The sequence below is a fragment of the Apteryx mantelli genome, chromosome 2 (assembly GCF_036417845.1).
Source record: "Apteryx mantelli isolate bAptMan1 chromosome 2, bAptMan1.hap1, whole genome shotgun sequence".
Classification (NCBI taxonomy): domain Eukaryota; kingdom Metazoa; phylum Chordata; class Aves; order Apterygiformes; family Apterygidae; genus Apteryx; species Apteryx mantelli.
This window is the reverse complement of record NC_089979.1, coordinates 72,533,982-72,548,781: the sequence shown is the minus strand read 5'-3', so window position 1 is coordinate 72,548,781 and position 14,800 is coordinate 72,533,982. Positions and strand designations below refer to the sequence as shown.

Below are 14,800 nucleotides of genomic sequence, written 5' to 3'. Positions count from 1 at the left end.
GTAACTGCACCCTTGAAAAGGCTGATAACATGAATACATTTCTCAGAATGCCCCAGAGAGGCACTACCGTCTCCATTTTTAAAGATGAGAAGTCAGAGCACTGAGATACTAAGTTCCGTTGCCTGAGGTCACATATATTTATGTGACACAGCCAGGAACAGAATGTGCCTTTGAATCCTGCGCCAGCATCTTAAACACAGTACTGCTGCTCCTTACAGCAGTGGTGAGAAGAGATATAAGAGCAGGGAAGGAAAAGGAAGGAAAAGTCAGATGGAAAAGTCAGCTGGGGACATACACTGGTTCCAAAACATACCTGACAGATCATAGTGGCTTCTTTCCTGTTTTCCATTACTGTGTACATACACCAAATGATGCGAAGGCTCACTGGCTCAGGCAGAGCCCAGGTGAATGTTGCTTCCATGAGCCAGTTGGGGTCCAGGCACAATTACACTGCATCTGCCTGGAGGGCTCCAAAAGCTAACTCCAGCCAGCTGTGTGTGGAGCCAGTCTGGTTATCTGTAGCTTGTATTATCAGGCACACAAAAGACACTTGAGGGACTCCAAGCAGAACCAGCAAACGTATATAAGTGCTGCAAGATTGGGCTGGCACACATGTTCTGTAATGACTGTAATGACCTGAAAGATGAGAGATGTCAATGGGCAAAACTAGGACAGGTTCAGTGCAGGGCCCCAGGAGGAGCATCCTCCCCAGCATCAGAGCACTGGGGAGCACAGTGTAGCAATGTCTAAATGGCTTTTTGTTGAAACAGGCAAAGTCTAGCAGACTGGAGGTGAGCTACTGAGACACCTGTATGCAGTGTACCCCAACACATCCTGTGTTATCTGGTGGGGGTTGTTACCAGGTGTTCTTGATCCCCTGCTACCTTAAATAATGGCATGCTACCTGTACATGAAAATGAAGACTACAGCTAGGAGTTGCAGGTGTCACCAGCACTTCTGGTCAGTACAGAAAAGCATACATAAGTAAGGAAAGAACATGTTAAAAACTGCAGCCTCCTTGTTGGAGATTAACTGGTACAAAAGTGGTGGAACAGATTTGAAACTTTCAGACATCATTGCATTGCTGAAGCAGGGTGGAAAGTTCTGAAGAGCATTGGAAAAACATATTTAATATGGGCTTGTCATTCCTGGAGCTGCAGGGCAGTAAGAGTGTGTCATTCCAATGTTTAGAAGTTCTGCCCTGTGTGAAGCACAGCTCTGGGCTGCATTTGCTGTAACCTGGCTCCTCTCTCCTAGAAAAACTTGAATTATGTTGCAGTTTGCAAATGTTACTCAAGTTGGAAGAGTTTCAATCCTGTAATTCAAACATATTTGCTTTCCTTCCAAAATATACAATCAAAAGAAAAATAATAGATACCTAAGTGTGCATGAACCACAATTCTGTGATTCTGAAGTGTAGATTTTGTATGCATCTAAGAAGAGATTGTGACAATTTGGCACTAATAATTTGGAGGCTGGGGGACCTACCACCAGAGACAGAATTAGGACTGGGGAGCATGGGGATGGTTTGGCATGGCAAAGAGTCCAGAGTGTCCTTTGGCAGGCCTTTAACTTGTTTCAGGGCCCGCCTTGAAACATTGACCCCCAGACCTCTCCCTCCTTCCCCATGTTGTTTTCATCCACTTATGAGGCAGCCATCAACTAGATTTCCCAGTGTACTTAGTTTCTGCAAAACTGGAGCAAGATCATGCCAGGGAGCAACAGGAGCTCCCCACAAGTAACTGAGAATATCCTAAAGGATGAGCATTCCCTTCATTTTTGTATGTTAATAGTAGTATCAGATGTGACTCAACTTGAGGCTTTAAATCTCCTGGCCATCTGGAATGAGAACTCAGGAAAAATCTGCCAGGTAGCTGGCAAGATAGGACACCTGAATGGGTGCCTGCCTGTAAATATTGCATGTGATGTGCTCAGCAGTTTAGCACAAATGTCAGTTTTAATATCCCTTTATCATGGACATATTTTTCCTTTCAAACACCAAACAGGCAAAAGAAGGTGAAGACAGAGCAGAGCAGCTGGGTTCTCTGTTCCCAGGCATTGCTGCTGAGTCTGCTCTTTGGGGAAGGGCCAGTGGGGGGGAGCTGGCTTTTAGAAATCGATGCACACTCCACAGTTGACGTGTATTCTGAGATCAAAGTATTCCCAAATTCAAGTTTGTCTCCAGAGCTTTTAAACAAATAGCAGAAACTGCGCAGAGTTAGTAGTGATTTCACTTACTGTTCAGATCTCAAGGTCCAGTGCTTTTGTTTGGTTAGTGACAGAGATGAGTGAATCCTAAATGTCAGACTTACCTAGACTGGGATCTCCCCAGAGCTCAGACATGTTCAGAACAGGTTAGTTCAGGCTCATCTGCTTTCTATGAAGTGAGGTTTATAGCCCTGTTCTTTGCCAGTTCTGGGAAGAAGCTGAGCAGAGGGGCCTGTTCTGACACAGGCACATAGAAGAAGCCATCAATTTGGACAGGAAAATACTTTGTTTCAGGGATGAAACCGCAAGCTCAGAAAAGAGTAAAAGCCAAACCTATTTCATATATATGCTTATATGTACATATGTATATGTATGTGTGTATGTTTTCACATTTCATAAGACCTCTGCACTTGATTTTTCCGAGAAAGGCTGGATATGCCAAAATGTCACAGTAAGAGCAGCCAGTGTAATAATTCCAGCCTAGCTGGAAATACTAGAAATAACTGTAGAAACCAAGAATGATTCCCAAAATGTTCTCCCGGATCTTATTCCCAGTGGGACTGAGCTCATGAGTTGCAAACCCAGGGGAGATGGACAGACTGGACAGACTGGACAGACATACAGCATATTTGGGTGTTCAATATTGTTATTTAGTACCTGGATCACTGTGGTATTTAGGAGCTGTAGCGATCAGTCAGACTGCCTCTCTGCTGCATGCTCTGTACCACATCCATCCAGAGCATTTTGTGAGGGATTACCCTGTGTTACACTGAACACCTGTGTGGCTGATGGGATTGAAAAATCCATCATGTAATTTAAAAATCTGCTTGTTTTTTGTCAGTATTGGGGAGAGTACATTCATGGGTACACCTCCTTTCAGAGTACATTCCTACTCACATCTTGTAGCCTAGAAAACTTTTGAAGGAGAAGTTGTCCTCTTGTTTGTACAGCATCAAGCTCAACAGGTCCTACCCCTGTGATTAGGGCTTCTAAGTGCTGCTGTCACCATAGGAGTTAATAAAGGAGCTGTGCTCAGGTAATTCTGTGAGCTAAAGGGTTAAAACTGAATTCAAAACTTTTACAGAGTGTAAGGTAGAGTAGAATAATGATTTACATCTTCAACATAACAGAAAAGGATTCTTTGCATTTAAAGTATCAGAGAAATACAATTTGGCATGTCTCAGTTCTTCAGTAAAGCATTTCTTCCAAGTTTGCTGCATCCATTGCAGGAGAGGACTCTCTGTACTGAAGTATTTAGGGCTGGCTATTGTTTTTGAAGGCCACTGTGTTCTTGCTTTGTCTTTCACCCTCTTCTCCCCCTCCTTATCTGTCACTCTGATGATCACAGGAGCTGGTGCTGATTTCGTCATGCTTGGAGGAATGTTTGCAGGCCACGACCAGTGCGCTGGAGAGATTATGGAAAAAAATGGCAAGAAGGTGAAACTCTTCTACGGTATGAGCTCTGATACAGCCATGAAGAAGTATGCAGGAGGGGTTGCTGAATACAGGTATGAATCCACACAGGAGCAATTGCAGCAAGCCATCCAGTGACTTCTGGAGCTGAATTTTGCAAATAGCATCTGTTGCAAACAGGCTTATGCCTCTATTCTTGTTTAGGAAGTGTTAACAAGCAGTTATGGCAGCAGATCTGAGAGAAGGGTGCCGTCAAAGGGGAGGCCAGCAGAAGGAGCTGGGATGGATAGCCAAGAGCAGCCCTGTTTACTCAGTTGCAGCCTGTGCAGGATGCTGTCCTTCCTGCATTAGGTACAGGGTCTGGGAAATCGTTAGTCACTGTTCTGACTTTTGGGTCTCTCAGGCTGTGTCTGAATTACCTGCTGGAACAAGGCACACCAAGCTGCAGTTTCTGGCCCTCTGCTCATCCAGATTGAGTATCCTGTTGGTGTATGGGCTACCAGTTGGCCCACATACTCCCTTCTGTTTGCAAAGAGTGGGTGCATGGTGGATCAGCAAAGCACAGCTGGAGTTTGCCCCAGTATGGAGTTCAGTTACTGTTGTAACACTAATGAGGGCCAAGGACCTCAAAAGCGCTCTCAGTCCCAGGCAGTAGCCCTGGGACCCAGGCTTGGATTTGGTGGGCAGTCTTTTGGGGCAGCAGAATCCTACTATACAGATTTCCCACCCCTTTCTAGGTAGCAGAGCAGCAGAGTAGCCATTACCCCTTCTCCCAAAATCATGCAGCATGTGGGAACTTGGGTTTTCAGCTAAACTCCTCAGAGACAACCCTTGGGAAGGCAAGGAAGACAAGCTTAGCAAAGGAATCTCTTGTACATTGCTATTTTACTCCTGAAAACACTGGAGAATTTCAGCTTTTTGAAAAAGCAGCCAACTGTGGAAAAGTTCCCTCAATTTCTTCTCTCTTACAAGTGGCTGGTATGATCACTGCCCTTAAACTATGTGGTTATTCCATACTTTGTTAGAGGATGTTTTCCATCCTACATCATGCACTGGCTTAGTGAGGTATCCCTTTTGATTCTGCTGTTCCACTGGGTCAGATTCAGGCTCTGGTCCCATCTGATAAACTGCTGTCTGTAAGGATCTTGGAGCCAGTCGCACTACCTATTGTTCCAGACGTTCAGGACATTCATTTTTTTTTCCAAGGTGTCCAGCTGCTACTAGGGGCAAGAGTTGCAGCACCCCTGAAGGTGAAAGTGTAGAATGTAAGGCAGGTCCCTTGAAACAAAATGGGATTTACAAAACAAAATAGGGTTCACATTTTGACACAGAGATATGCTGATAGAACCATGGCCAAGAAGCAGACTCTTCCTGACTTTGTGCTAGGTAGAAAGCATCTTCGATCCCACCTCCTGCCCCCCCTCCCCGACACTAACTGTTCTGATGGCTTTTGTCTGATACTTCTGAAGCATGACAATGTGCCTTAAAAATGTACCTAGTATTCACAAAATGGTAAGACACAGCCTATTTCAGAGCATTTACACTTGTCTGCTTTGGCCTAAATGTCCCAAGCTAGTTATTATACGCTATTAAATTTCAACAGTAATGGAGACTAAGGAATGTTAGTGGTAGGCATTTCGCAGGAGGGACCTGGAAACATGAAGTCATTAGCATTCCTCCTCTGGCAGAAAACCCAGTCTCATTGAAACAGAAGTCTGTATGAAGATTGGAAAGCAGAGAGCTTGTGGACTCTGCACTTCTCTGATAGTGTGTACCTACTATACAGAGTCTGGTTCACTACCACTTTGTGAGGAAGACTGAGGAGGAGAAAGATATCAGTAGGCCATAGGATGAAGGATGATAGTAAAGTGCTTTTCAAGGGCAAAAACACTTGTGCTGAGTTTTGGCATTTGTTTTTGCAAAAAAAGATATTTCTTAACAAGTAAAAAGATAATACAGTAAATACTGTAGCTTGAGGAGAATATGTATATCCTGGCAGATTCTCAAGCCAGGATTTTTCTGCCTCTAATAGGATGAGAAGGGAAAAGGGATACCTTTACATTCTGCATGGGGCAGACTTAGATGTCTTTCCAGAGTGCAGCGTACCCTTTCTACTTGACCTGAGCCCACACATCTCTTTCATGGGCTCTGACCAGAAGCTGATGAGCAGTGTGCAAGGGAGTTTTTAATCTCATGTTGGCTGTGTTTGTATCATTTTAAAAGCACTCCTATCTTCAGGATATCTAGCTACATTGAGGCCATCCAGTGGATTGCTTAGGGGACCAACTCTTGTGGCTGGGTCTCCACCTGGTTGCTCTGCAAGACTGTTTTGGCACAGCAGGTTGCAGGCTCAGTGTCCTTTCTTTTCTAAGCACAACTGTTTCTTTGCAGAAGAAAGGGCTGCAGAAAAGCCCATCTGTGTCTTGAACAAGCTGAAATGATGTACCAGAAAGGCTTCCTGCATGTCTCTGAGCTTTGATTCACTCTGGGCTCATCTGCCAGTCCCCAGAAACCGTCAACTTTTTTTTGGTTCCTCCTCTCTCCCCAGCAAATCTGCTTGGCATCAAAGCCTCTGAACAAATGGTCTGAGTGGATGGCACTAGTAATTATCTTATAATTTAAAAGTGGCAGCTGCCAGTTACACGGAGGTGATGGCAGCCTTTTATCTGAGCTAGGAAAACCTGCTGTCCTTTGCTACCCTGCGTTTGTATCAGCAACTGGAGTGTGGGAAAGGCCTGATGCTGTTAGGGCGCGTTGTTGATGGCTGTTCCCTAGGAGAACACAGTGCAGCCCAGGCAAGCTGCATGGATCTCAGTGCAGCACAGTCATTTAGTGCCCAGCCACTACAGAGTGGGTGAAAGTTGCAGGAAAAGTTTGAGAAACCTTCCTGTAGCAGTGGGCCAAAGGACTGAGGCAGCTGGTAAATTCTGCTCCACATAGGTGTGCATGTAATCTGGAAGCAAGATTTATCCCTAACAGGAGAATTAACTGGTCCCTCATAAAAGTGACACAAAATGCAAGTACTGTCTATGTCTTGTAGGAATAAAGGATGTACAGAAAAGTGCTGTATTTGGTTCAGTCTAGACCCTCTAAAGCTCTTATGGACCCTGCTACTCAAATTCTGCTGTATTTTGTTTTGCATGCTGATTTTAAGGAGTCCTGTGGGGATCAAGTTCTTAAATCTACCCAGCAACAAGGGAGCAGTAGCGCAATCTGAAATTTTAAGTCTCTTCTGAGATGTTGCTTGTTTATGCCACTGACAGGTAATATAGCAGGAGTCCCCCAGTCTGCTGGTAGCTCCAACCATCTAATCTGTAAGACTTGGCTGTTAATTGTGAAGGGGCTGATTCTCGTGTGTGTGTTGTAGCCCCTACTCAGGGTTCGCTAACCACACAAGCCTTGGTCTTGGTCTTGCTTGGTCTGCCTCAGCATGATGGGTGTGTAGTTTAAAAATAGCAATTGTTAAGTTATCCAGTGCTGTAAGTATGATGGGCACTGAAGGAGCAGTTAGGAATAGGGCCAGGCTTTCCTTTTGATTACTGTGGTAGGAAAACTTAGAAGAAGTTTATTCACCTACTAGTTTAGCTCATGATGAACTGGCTCCAAAAAGGTTCTAACGCAGCATTTTAAATGCTGGATACCCCAAACTTGTCAAGTCAGTGGGGCTTCTTTATGCACATGTAAAAAGCTCAGCTGTAAATCTGTATCAGTGATCCTAATAAGCTGTTTTATCTTTAGAAGAACCTGAGCACCCACAATGTTTTATTCAAGCTGTGGGGAGCTCAGTGTGCTCAGCTCTCTGCAGAATCAGGCTACATGTCACTTAACTTCATCTTCTCAAAGTTAAACATTTTTGTCTGGAGGACCTGAGCCTCCAGCAAACAGTTAAATTAAAATTGACAAGCACTGAGAGACAGGTAAGGTGAGATGACTGTTGCAGGAAATAAAGTCATGAGAGTAATTGTTTTTGTAATGAATGTGTCAAGTTGATCCCATTTAATTTTGTATGAAATCTCTGTACCCTGTTTCATTACTTCTGTGTCATTTATACATTTTTACCTCCTTCAATGAAGAACATGGGTCAGAGCTGGGAATTTCTGAAAGGCAATTATTAAGATTCTTTCAGGGAAGAAAAGAAATACGGCAAGCAGGAACAGAGACCACAGTATTATTCAGTTAAAGCCAATTTATTGGGCTTTTCTTTAACCCTTTTGAGATTTCACAGGTTTTGTGTGAACACTGCAGCCCCACTGTGGTCACTCAGCAATTCACAGCTGCTACTAAGCTGAGTTTTGGTATTTTACACTAACAATGGGGTGGAATTTGGGCCACAGAGACAAAACAGCATCAGCAGCTGGCTGCTTCTCCCTGCCTTTTCTTGGTGTCCTGAATGATAGCCTTAAAGACCTGCCTCCAATTCCTGCCATTTCCTAAATGCTCCACTCATAAGGTTGCCTAATGCAGTGGCAGCCTGACCCCCTCTAGCTTCACTCACGATTTGCTGGGCCTGCTGGAGCACTGTCACACATGCTTCACTCCATCCACCCTGCCAGGATTCGCACCCCCTGTGCTTGTCCCTCCATGCCAGCAACAGGCTTGAGCTGGTCAGGAAGTACGGGATGCACTGCAAACTGCATCTGCTGGAAAATGGCTAAAGGAAATCTTTCTCCCTTTCTATTCACCTCTCAGTGGCTAGCAAGAGACCTTGAGTCTCTGCTGAGAGCATGCGAGCACATCTTTCCCAGCTGTTGGGAGTCGTAAGTGCTCCTTCTTCACTTTTCTTTTCTGAGAAAGGGTTAGTGTTGGGCCATAACTCCAGGAGAGATGTCAGAGCTGTAAATCCCTTGGTGGTTCCCGCTGACTGGGTTACACAGCTCTCTGCCAAGTGTGCCAGCTTTTGTGACACCTTTGAAATCCATGCAGAACCTGCATACAGGCATTCATTGTGGGCAAAACACTCTTGACCTGGCAGATTTTTACTTGATTTAATTTATTGCCAGTTAACACAAACATCTAATCACTGATTCAGGTATTGAGAAAAAAAAGAAAACATAAAAAATTAAAAAAACACCTAGGTAAACAACTACTCTCCTCTCCTCCCTTTCCGAGTCTCAACTCCCCTTGCTTTCACTGTGGGTTACACTCAGTCTGTCCCAATGTCTCACTCCTTCAGTGATACAATGGGCAGCACAGGAGCTTGTGGTCACGTGTGTGATGGTTTCTGTCTGCTGCTCCTCTGTCCTTTTTACCATTCCTGCTCCAGCACAGGTTGCCCAAGGGCTGCAATCTGTGCCCCAGTGTGGGTTGTCCACAGGCCGCAGTCCCTTCAGGGGTGTCCGTGCTCTGGTGTGGATCACCCATGGGCCTCAGTCCCTTTGGGATGTCCCCACGCCAGCTTGGAGTGCATCCTTTCAAGAGCACGATTCCAGCTGCATGTCTCCTTAAACATCTCCATGCATGTCTCCTTACATGTCACCTTCCCTAGCAGCTGCTGCTATTTCTCAAATATTTTTGAGCGGAGGCACCAGGGACTCCTCCAACTGGCTGCAGTTTTGGTGTGTGATGGGGTGCTCACCGCTGACTCCAGAGCCTGCAACCATCTGTGACTGGGAAAGGGCAGGTTCTGGTCTCCTCCCACACAGGCCACCCCTGCAGCCCCCTGCTACCCAAAGCCTACCAGTTCTGCCCAACACAGCACCCATGTGTTTAATAATTGGGTGCTCATGTGTAAAATTAATTGGATGCTCATGCGTGCACTAACAGGACACTCATACACATACTAATTGGGCACTCAAGTATAAATTAATTGGTCTGTCATGCATAAAACAAATTGGGTGCTCATGCATGAACTAATTGGCACTCATCTGTGTACTAATTGGGTGCTCGTGCGTAAATTAATTGGGTGCTCATGCAGAAACAAGTTGGGTGCTCATGCACACGCTAACTGGGCACTAATGCGTGTACTAATTGGGCGCACGGGCATAAATTATTTGGACACGCATGCATGAACTAAGCATGCACTCATGTGTAATTTATGGGCACTCATGCATAAATTAACTGGGTCTTCATGCGTGAATTTCTTTGGTGCTCATGCATGAACTAATTGGGCACTCGTATGAATGCAGTAAGTCCTGCAATTTATGGCCAATACATTCTGCTCCTCATCTCTGCAAAACATGTATTTAAGAACTGTTTGAATGTTAGTCCAGTATAAACTCTACTTTCAACATCACCACAATCTTAATATACATCAGTTAGTTAGTTAGAAATTCTGCTCTTCTCCCTTTGGTCCAGACAGTAGGGATTAATATTGTAACAGTACACTCCCTAAAATTTAATTCCATGTTCTTGGGAATAACATTACAAGGCTTAATATCACAGTTTGATTATATAGCCGTCACAAACTCCACCCCAGACCCTGTGGACCAGACTATAGCGGTGAACATGTACATACACTTACTACAGTTGCACCTTCCTCTCCCTTGGAAACCAGGTGACAAGAACTAGCATGAGCACAGTCTGAGCTGTTATCCATTACAAACTACATTCCTTGCCCCTGTGGACTAGATTATCGGAGTTAAAATTATCACAGTGTGAATATATACTCATCACAAACTCCACCCCTTATCCCTGTGGACAAGACTAATATTATAACAATACGAACACATACTTATTACAAATTTCACACCTTGTTCCTGCAGAACACAACCAAGAAAGTCACAACAGTTTGAATATATACCCATTACAAACTCAACCCCTTGCCCCTGCGGATTAGACTATCATCAGGGTTATCTCTGTAATAATTTGAATCTTACTACAGATTTCAGACCTTGTCCCTGCAAAACACATAACCAAGAACATAAAAGCGGTTTAAGTTACTCACTATAATTTAGCATACAGACAAATGATTAAGATAGTACAAGCAAAGATTAACACCACTGTTGCGGGTACCAGTAGGTCCAGTAGTGATAGGGCTTCATGCAGACAGTGTTCACTTCAGGCCCAGCATGTAGGGTGGGAGCACTGAGAATTTTTAGCCCTTCTTGACACTTTTGCCAAGGTCAGCCATAAGCCTGGACTCTCACCATTATCCTTGGTGCTCATCTCATGCCTCTTTTCTGGCATGTCGTGTTCACCCCCCCCCCCCCCCCCCGTACGATACATATAGGTCACTCCTGGATCAACAGGATGTCCCACCAGCTTACCACATGACACCAGAGGGGCATTGGTAACTAATTTCTTAGCCATCAGAGCTTTTGGGTCATAGAATTAATAAGCATCACTTTTTTTTTTTTTTGGGGGGGGGGATGTCTGTGCTCCCAAGTCAAAAAGCTCATTCACATAAGTTCCAGTTTCCCACCACAGCACGGGTGTGTGTGTGTGTGTGTGTGTCTCCCAGGGGCCGCAGCTCTAAGTGCCCTGCATTTCTGTAATTTTGCTCTGAGAAAAAGACCATGGAGTGTTCACGTTCTGGGGAGTGGTGCTACTGTCTCTGAAGGTCTGTTTAAGCACTGTAACTGGGGCTTCCTGGAAAAACTGTTTTTAATCAGCTCTCTGCTATCTAAACCCTGCAGTTTATAGCCAGCATGGCAATCATGCATGAATTAATTGAGTGCTTCTGCATGAACTAATTGGTCACGCATATATGAAAGCAGTAAACTCTGCAATTTTTGCCCTATACAGCATTGCCTTTGCCTTGCAGGGCTTTGCAGATGGCAGGATCTGGTTTAGTTTGAGGCTGTAAATAAAATTTGCACTGGTTTCCTCGAATCCTAGATTTGCTGTGTCTCTTACAGTCTCATGGAAGGCTCCTCGGACGCTGAGCTGACCCTCCCAACTTTGACTAGAGGAGGTGGCCACGGCCAAAAACCAAGGCATCATAAGATGGTAGCATGGCTACTTTTGTGTCCTTTTGTGGGCAGGGTCTTCTCTTGCTGCACTGCTGCTGGCACTAGGGCTAAAAATAAAAGCCTGTGACCTCTCAGCAGCACAGGCCCTGCATCACAGCCCAGAGCCCCAGTGCAGCCTGCTAGACAGCGGTGGTACATACATTTTCCATTGGCCATTTCACTACAGTATTTATTTGAGAGTTTCAAGAAAAAGTCAATTACTTATTAGAGGTAGGGAGATTAATCATGGTTCCTCATTCAGATGGCATATTAACACTTCTCCTTTATTGTCTCCCTAGGGCTTTTGACCTCACAGTTAAACTAACAATGAAATACAGCTAGGCTCACACTGAAGTACCTCCACATAGCTGCTATTGCTGTTGTTAATGATTTGCAAGTGGGGCCTGCAAACAGGCATGCTTTCACTCTTGCACTATCCTCTAGACAACTTGTTTGAGGAAGCAGTAAATAAAGCTACATTTACAACAGTGACAGATCCCAGCCATGATTCCTGACTGTTCAGGGTGGGGGAACAGTAATCTCCTCTCCCTTTCCTGTTTCAAGCCATAACAGGTACTGAAGTGTAATCTAAAAATCATTTAAAGCTGCAGTCCTTAGCTGCAAATCAACATGTTGTGTGAAAGGCACAAACCCAAGCATTTTCTGAGACAGATTTTAGACAAAAGTCAAGTTTTCCAACTGCTCTCATCTAGACCCCATTCCCAAGGCCCACCTGCTCTCTTCTCCAACAGAGAAACCATGCCATGCAGAACAAGCTTGCTCTGAAGAACAGCAAGATCAGCAGGTGTTTGGGAGGAACGGTGGGAGGAATTGTTGAGCGTGAGACTGGAGAAGGATCTTCATCTTTCCATTTTAGAGAAGGGAAGGTGGTGAAAATTACTTGCCTGGATTCTTCCATCATATAACTCTTCAGACATCTGCTTTTGGGGATAGTGCTGGTGTGTGCCTGTACTTGACAGGCTTCACAGTACTGTTATTTTTTCTAGCCTTTTCTTCCTGGCTCTGAAATGTGCTAGCTCACCTTTTAGCTTCAGAGGACAGCTCTGCAGTGGGTTTCCATAATGGGTTTCCCACTCTGTTTAGATGGCCCCTGGAGAACTGGGCAGTAGGAGATAGCCAGAGTGTTTCAGTCTGCATGTGGTCAGTGATGTGGGACAGAGCCTAGGGGCTACGAAGCTCCTGTAAAGCTGTGCTGACTGGTGCCTGTTTTACAAGTTTCCTGAGGCTGGCCATCTTTATATCCTAAAGCTTGAACTTGTCAAGGTCATATTTGCCTTTCCTTGAACTGGAAGCTTTGCTTGCATATAGGCAGACGGTGGAGGGAAGGAGGAAGGGGCAGAGCTATAAATACACTTGTGGTAATGGGGCATCTGCAAGATGCATCCACTTCTAGTTCACAGCACTAGTGACTGGAGCTGAGGTATTTCAGTTCTTGAAAGCACCAAGTAGCAACAGGCAAACAAGCGGTAAAGCTGGGGGGGGGGGGGAATGCTTGTGAACTGCAGCATGAGGTGCATTGAGCTCCATATTGCACCCAGTAAGCACACTGTTGTATTGTATTTTGCATCTACACATAAATATAGTAACCAATCTCTTCTCCAGGGCTTCGGAGGGCAGGACTCTGGAGGTACCATACAGAGGGGGCGTGGAACTTACCATCCTTGACATCCTCGGGGGTCTGCGCTCCACCTGCACCTATGTGGGAGCTGCCAAACTCAAGGAACTGAGCAGGAGAACGACGTTTATCCGGGTCACCCAGCAGCACAGCCAGGTCTTCTTTTAGCCCGGGACTAGAGAGAGAGAGGGTGGGGAGGGAAAGGAGCAGGAGAGGGCTGCTGTTTTGTTTTGCTTTCTCCTGTGCATTATGTTAGCGGCAAACTCCCCCCTCTCTCTCCCACCAGAGCATGGCATGTTCATAGCCATGATGGCTGGGATTTGGCAGGGGAAGGTAATGCTACTAACACAGTGCCATTGGTTCAAAATGCAATAGCCTCATCTTTTATTGCTGTGCCTATTTTATTTTTTAATCAACTTTTATTCACTTTTTCCCTTTTGATGAATAGCTGCTGAAGCCTCAATAAGAAATTGGCTTGTACAGACATGGCTGCTTGCACCTACACATATACACAGTTTGACCCATCAGCTACCACTGCTCCCAGTAGTGTGCCCTCCAGAAATTGCAGGCTGGGAGAGAAAAAGATGCAAAGAATTGAGTGAAGGAATCAAAAAAAATCAAAGCCACTTTCTTTCACCTGTGCTGTGGCAAAAGATGGATGTTTGTGGCAGGGCTGCGGCAGGGCTGCCAGCCCGCAGCATGTCAGAGAGGTTGGAGGGCTGGATGAGGCTATTGGGGACTTTTTACTGTGATGATAAAAATGCCTGATCCCTGTCACTCTCAGTTCACAGGCCTTGTAAAGCCATTTTTACTTAAATCTCCATATTCAGTGGACTTGCCTCTTCAGAGAAGTTGGCACTGCAGTGTAGCAAACCCATGCTGCCCCCGCCCCCATCTGTGGAGATCATTCAGGAGAGACTGTTTCAGAGCCTGCCTGCTTTATGGTGCATGCAGTTATTGAATTATCTGGGTTTCTGCTTTTACGTGCTTTGTGTGAACAGATTAACATGTATGTTAATGTAACAGACATAAAAATTCTGCCACAGCAAACCCACCAAAGGGAGGCTTCTCTGCAGCCCTCCCTTGCAAGTTCCCTTCCAAGTTGTCTGCCTGTTCGTACCCATTTAGCAAAGATATAAAAATGCCATGCTATGCATTGTCTGTGGCCAGGTGAATGAGGCCAAAGGGATCAAATCCACTTCTTAGTTACTTGGTACTACTCTTTTGCAGTCATTGACATCATGAAGAACAAAAGAGAGCTTTTGGCAGAATAGCTAGAGGCCTGATTGCAAGACACTGCTAGGCTGAGATTGAGTTAAAACATTTGCTCTAAAGGCAGTAATGAATGTTTAAGACTCTGGGTAACATTTTAATAAAGTGTAATGGCCCACTAATTAATTGATAAATCACAATGAAATTTCTTTGGAAATACACATTGCATCCACATGAATACCACAGTAGCTCATTATGATAAATGATGTAGTGAACACCAATGAATTAATAATGCTTGGCCACTTACTTTGAAGTGCTGCTGAGATCACAGTACAGCTGCTGTTACTTCAGTAACTTCGGAGTCTTACTTTCCCCTCCTGTAGGTATCTGTAGAAAGATGTAGGCTTCCTATGAGCAAGTAAAGCAGTGATCTGTAGGAAGA

General features: G+C 44.9%; 1 protein-coding gene across 2 annotated transcripts in view; it reads left to right on the top strand.

The window, feature by feature from the left end:
- GMPR (guanosine monophosphate reductase) overlaps positions 1-14,800 on the top strand; it is a 50,849-nt gene that overhangs the window by 26,084 nt on the left and 9,965 nt on the right. For both annotated transcript variants that reach the window (XM_013941402.2, XM_067290879.1), the window contains exons 8-9: positions 3,557-3,716; positions 13,134-13,302. In XM_013941402.2, coding sequence (XP_013796856.2) covers positions 3,557-3,716; positions 13,134-13,302 — 329 coding nt within the window. The remainder of the gene's footprint in view (positions 1-3,556; positions 3,717-13,133; positions 13,303-14,800) is intronic.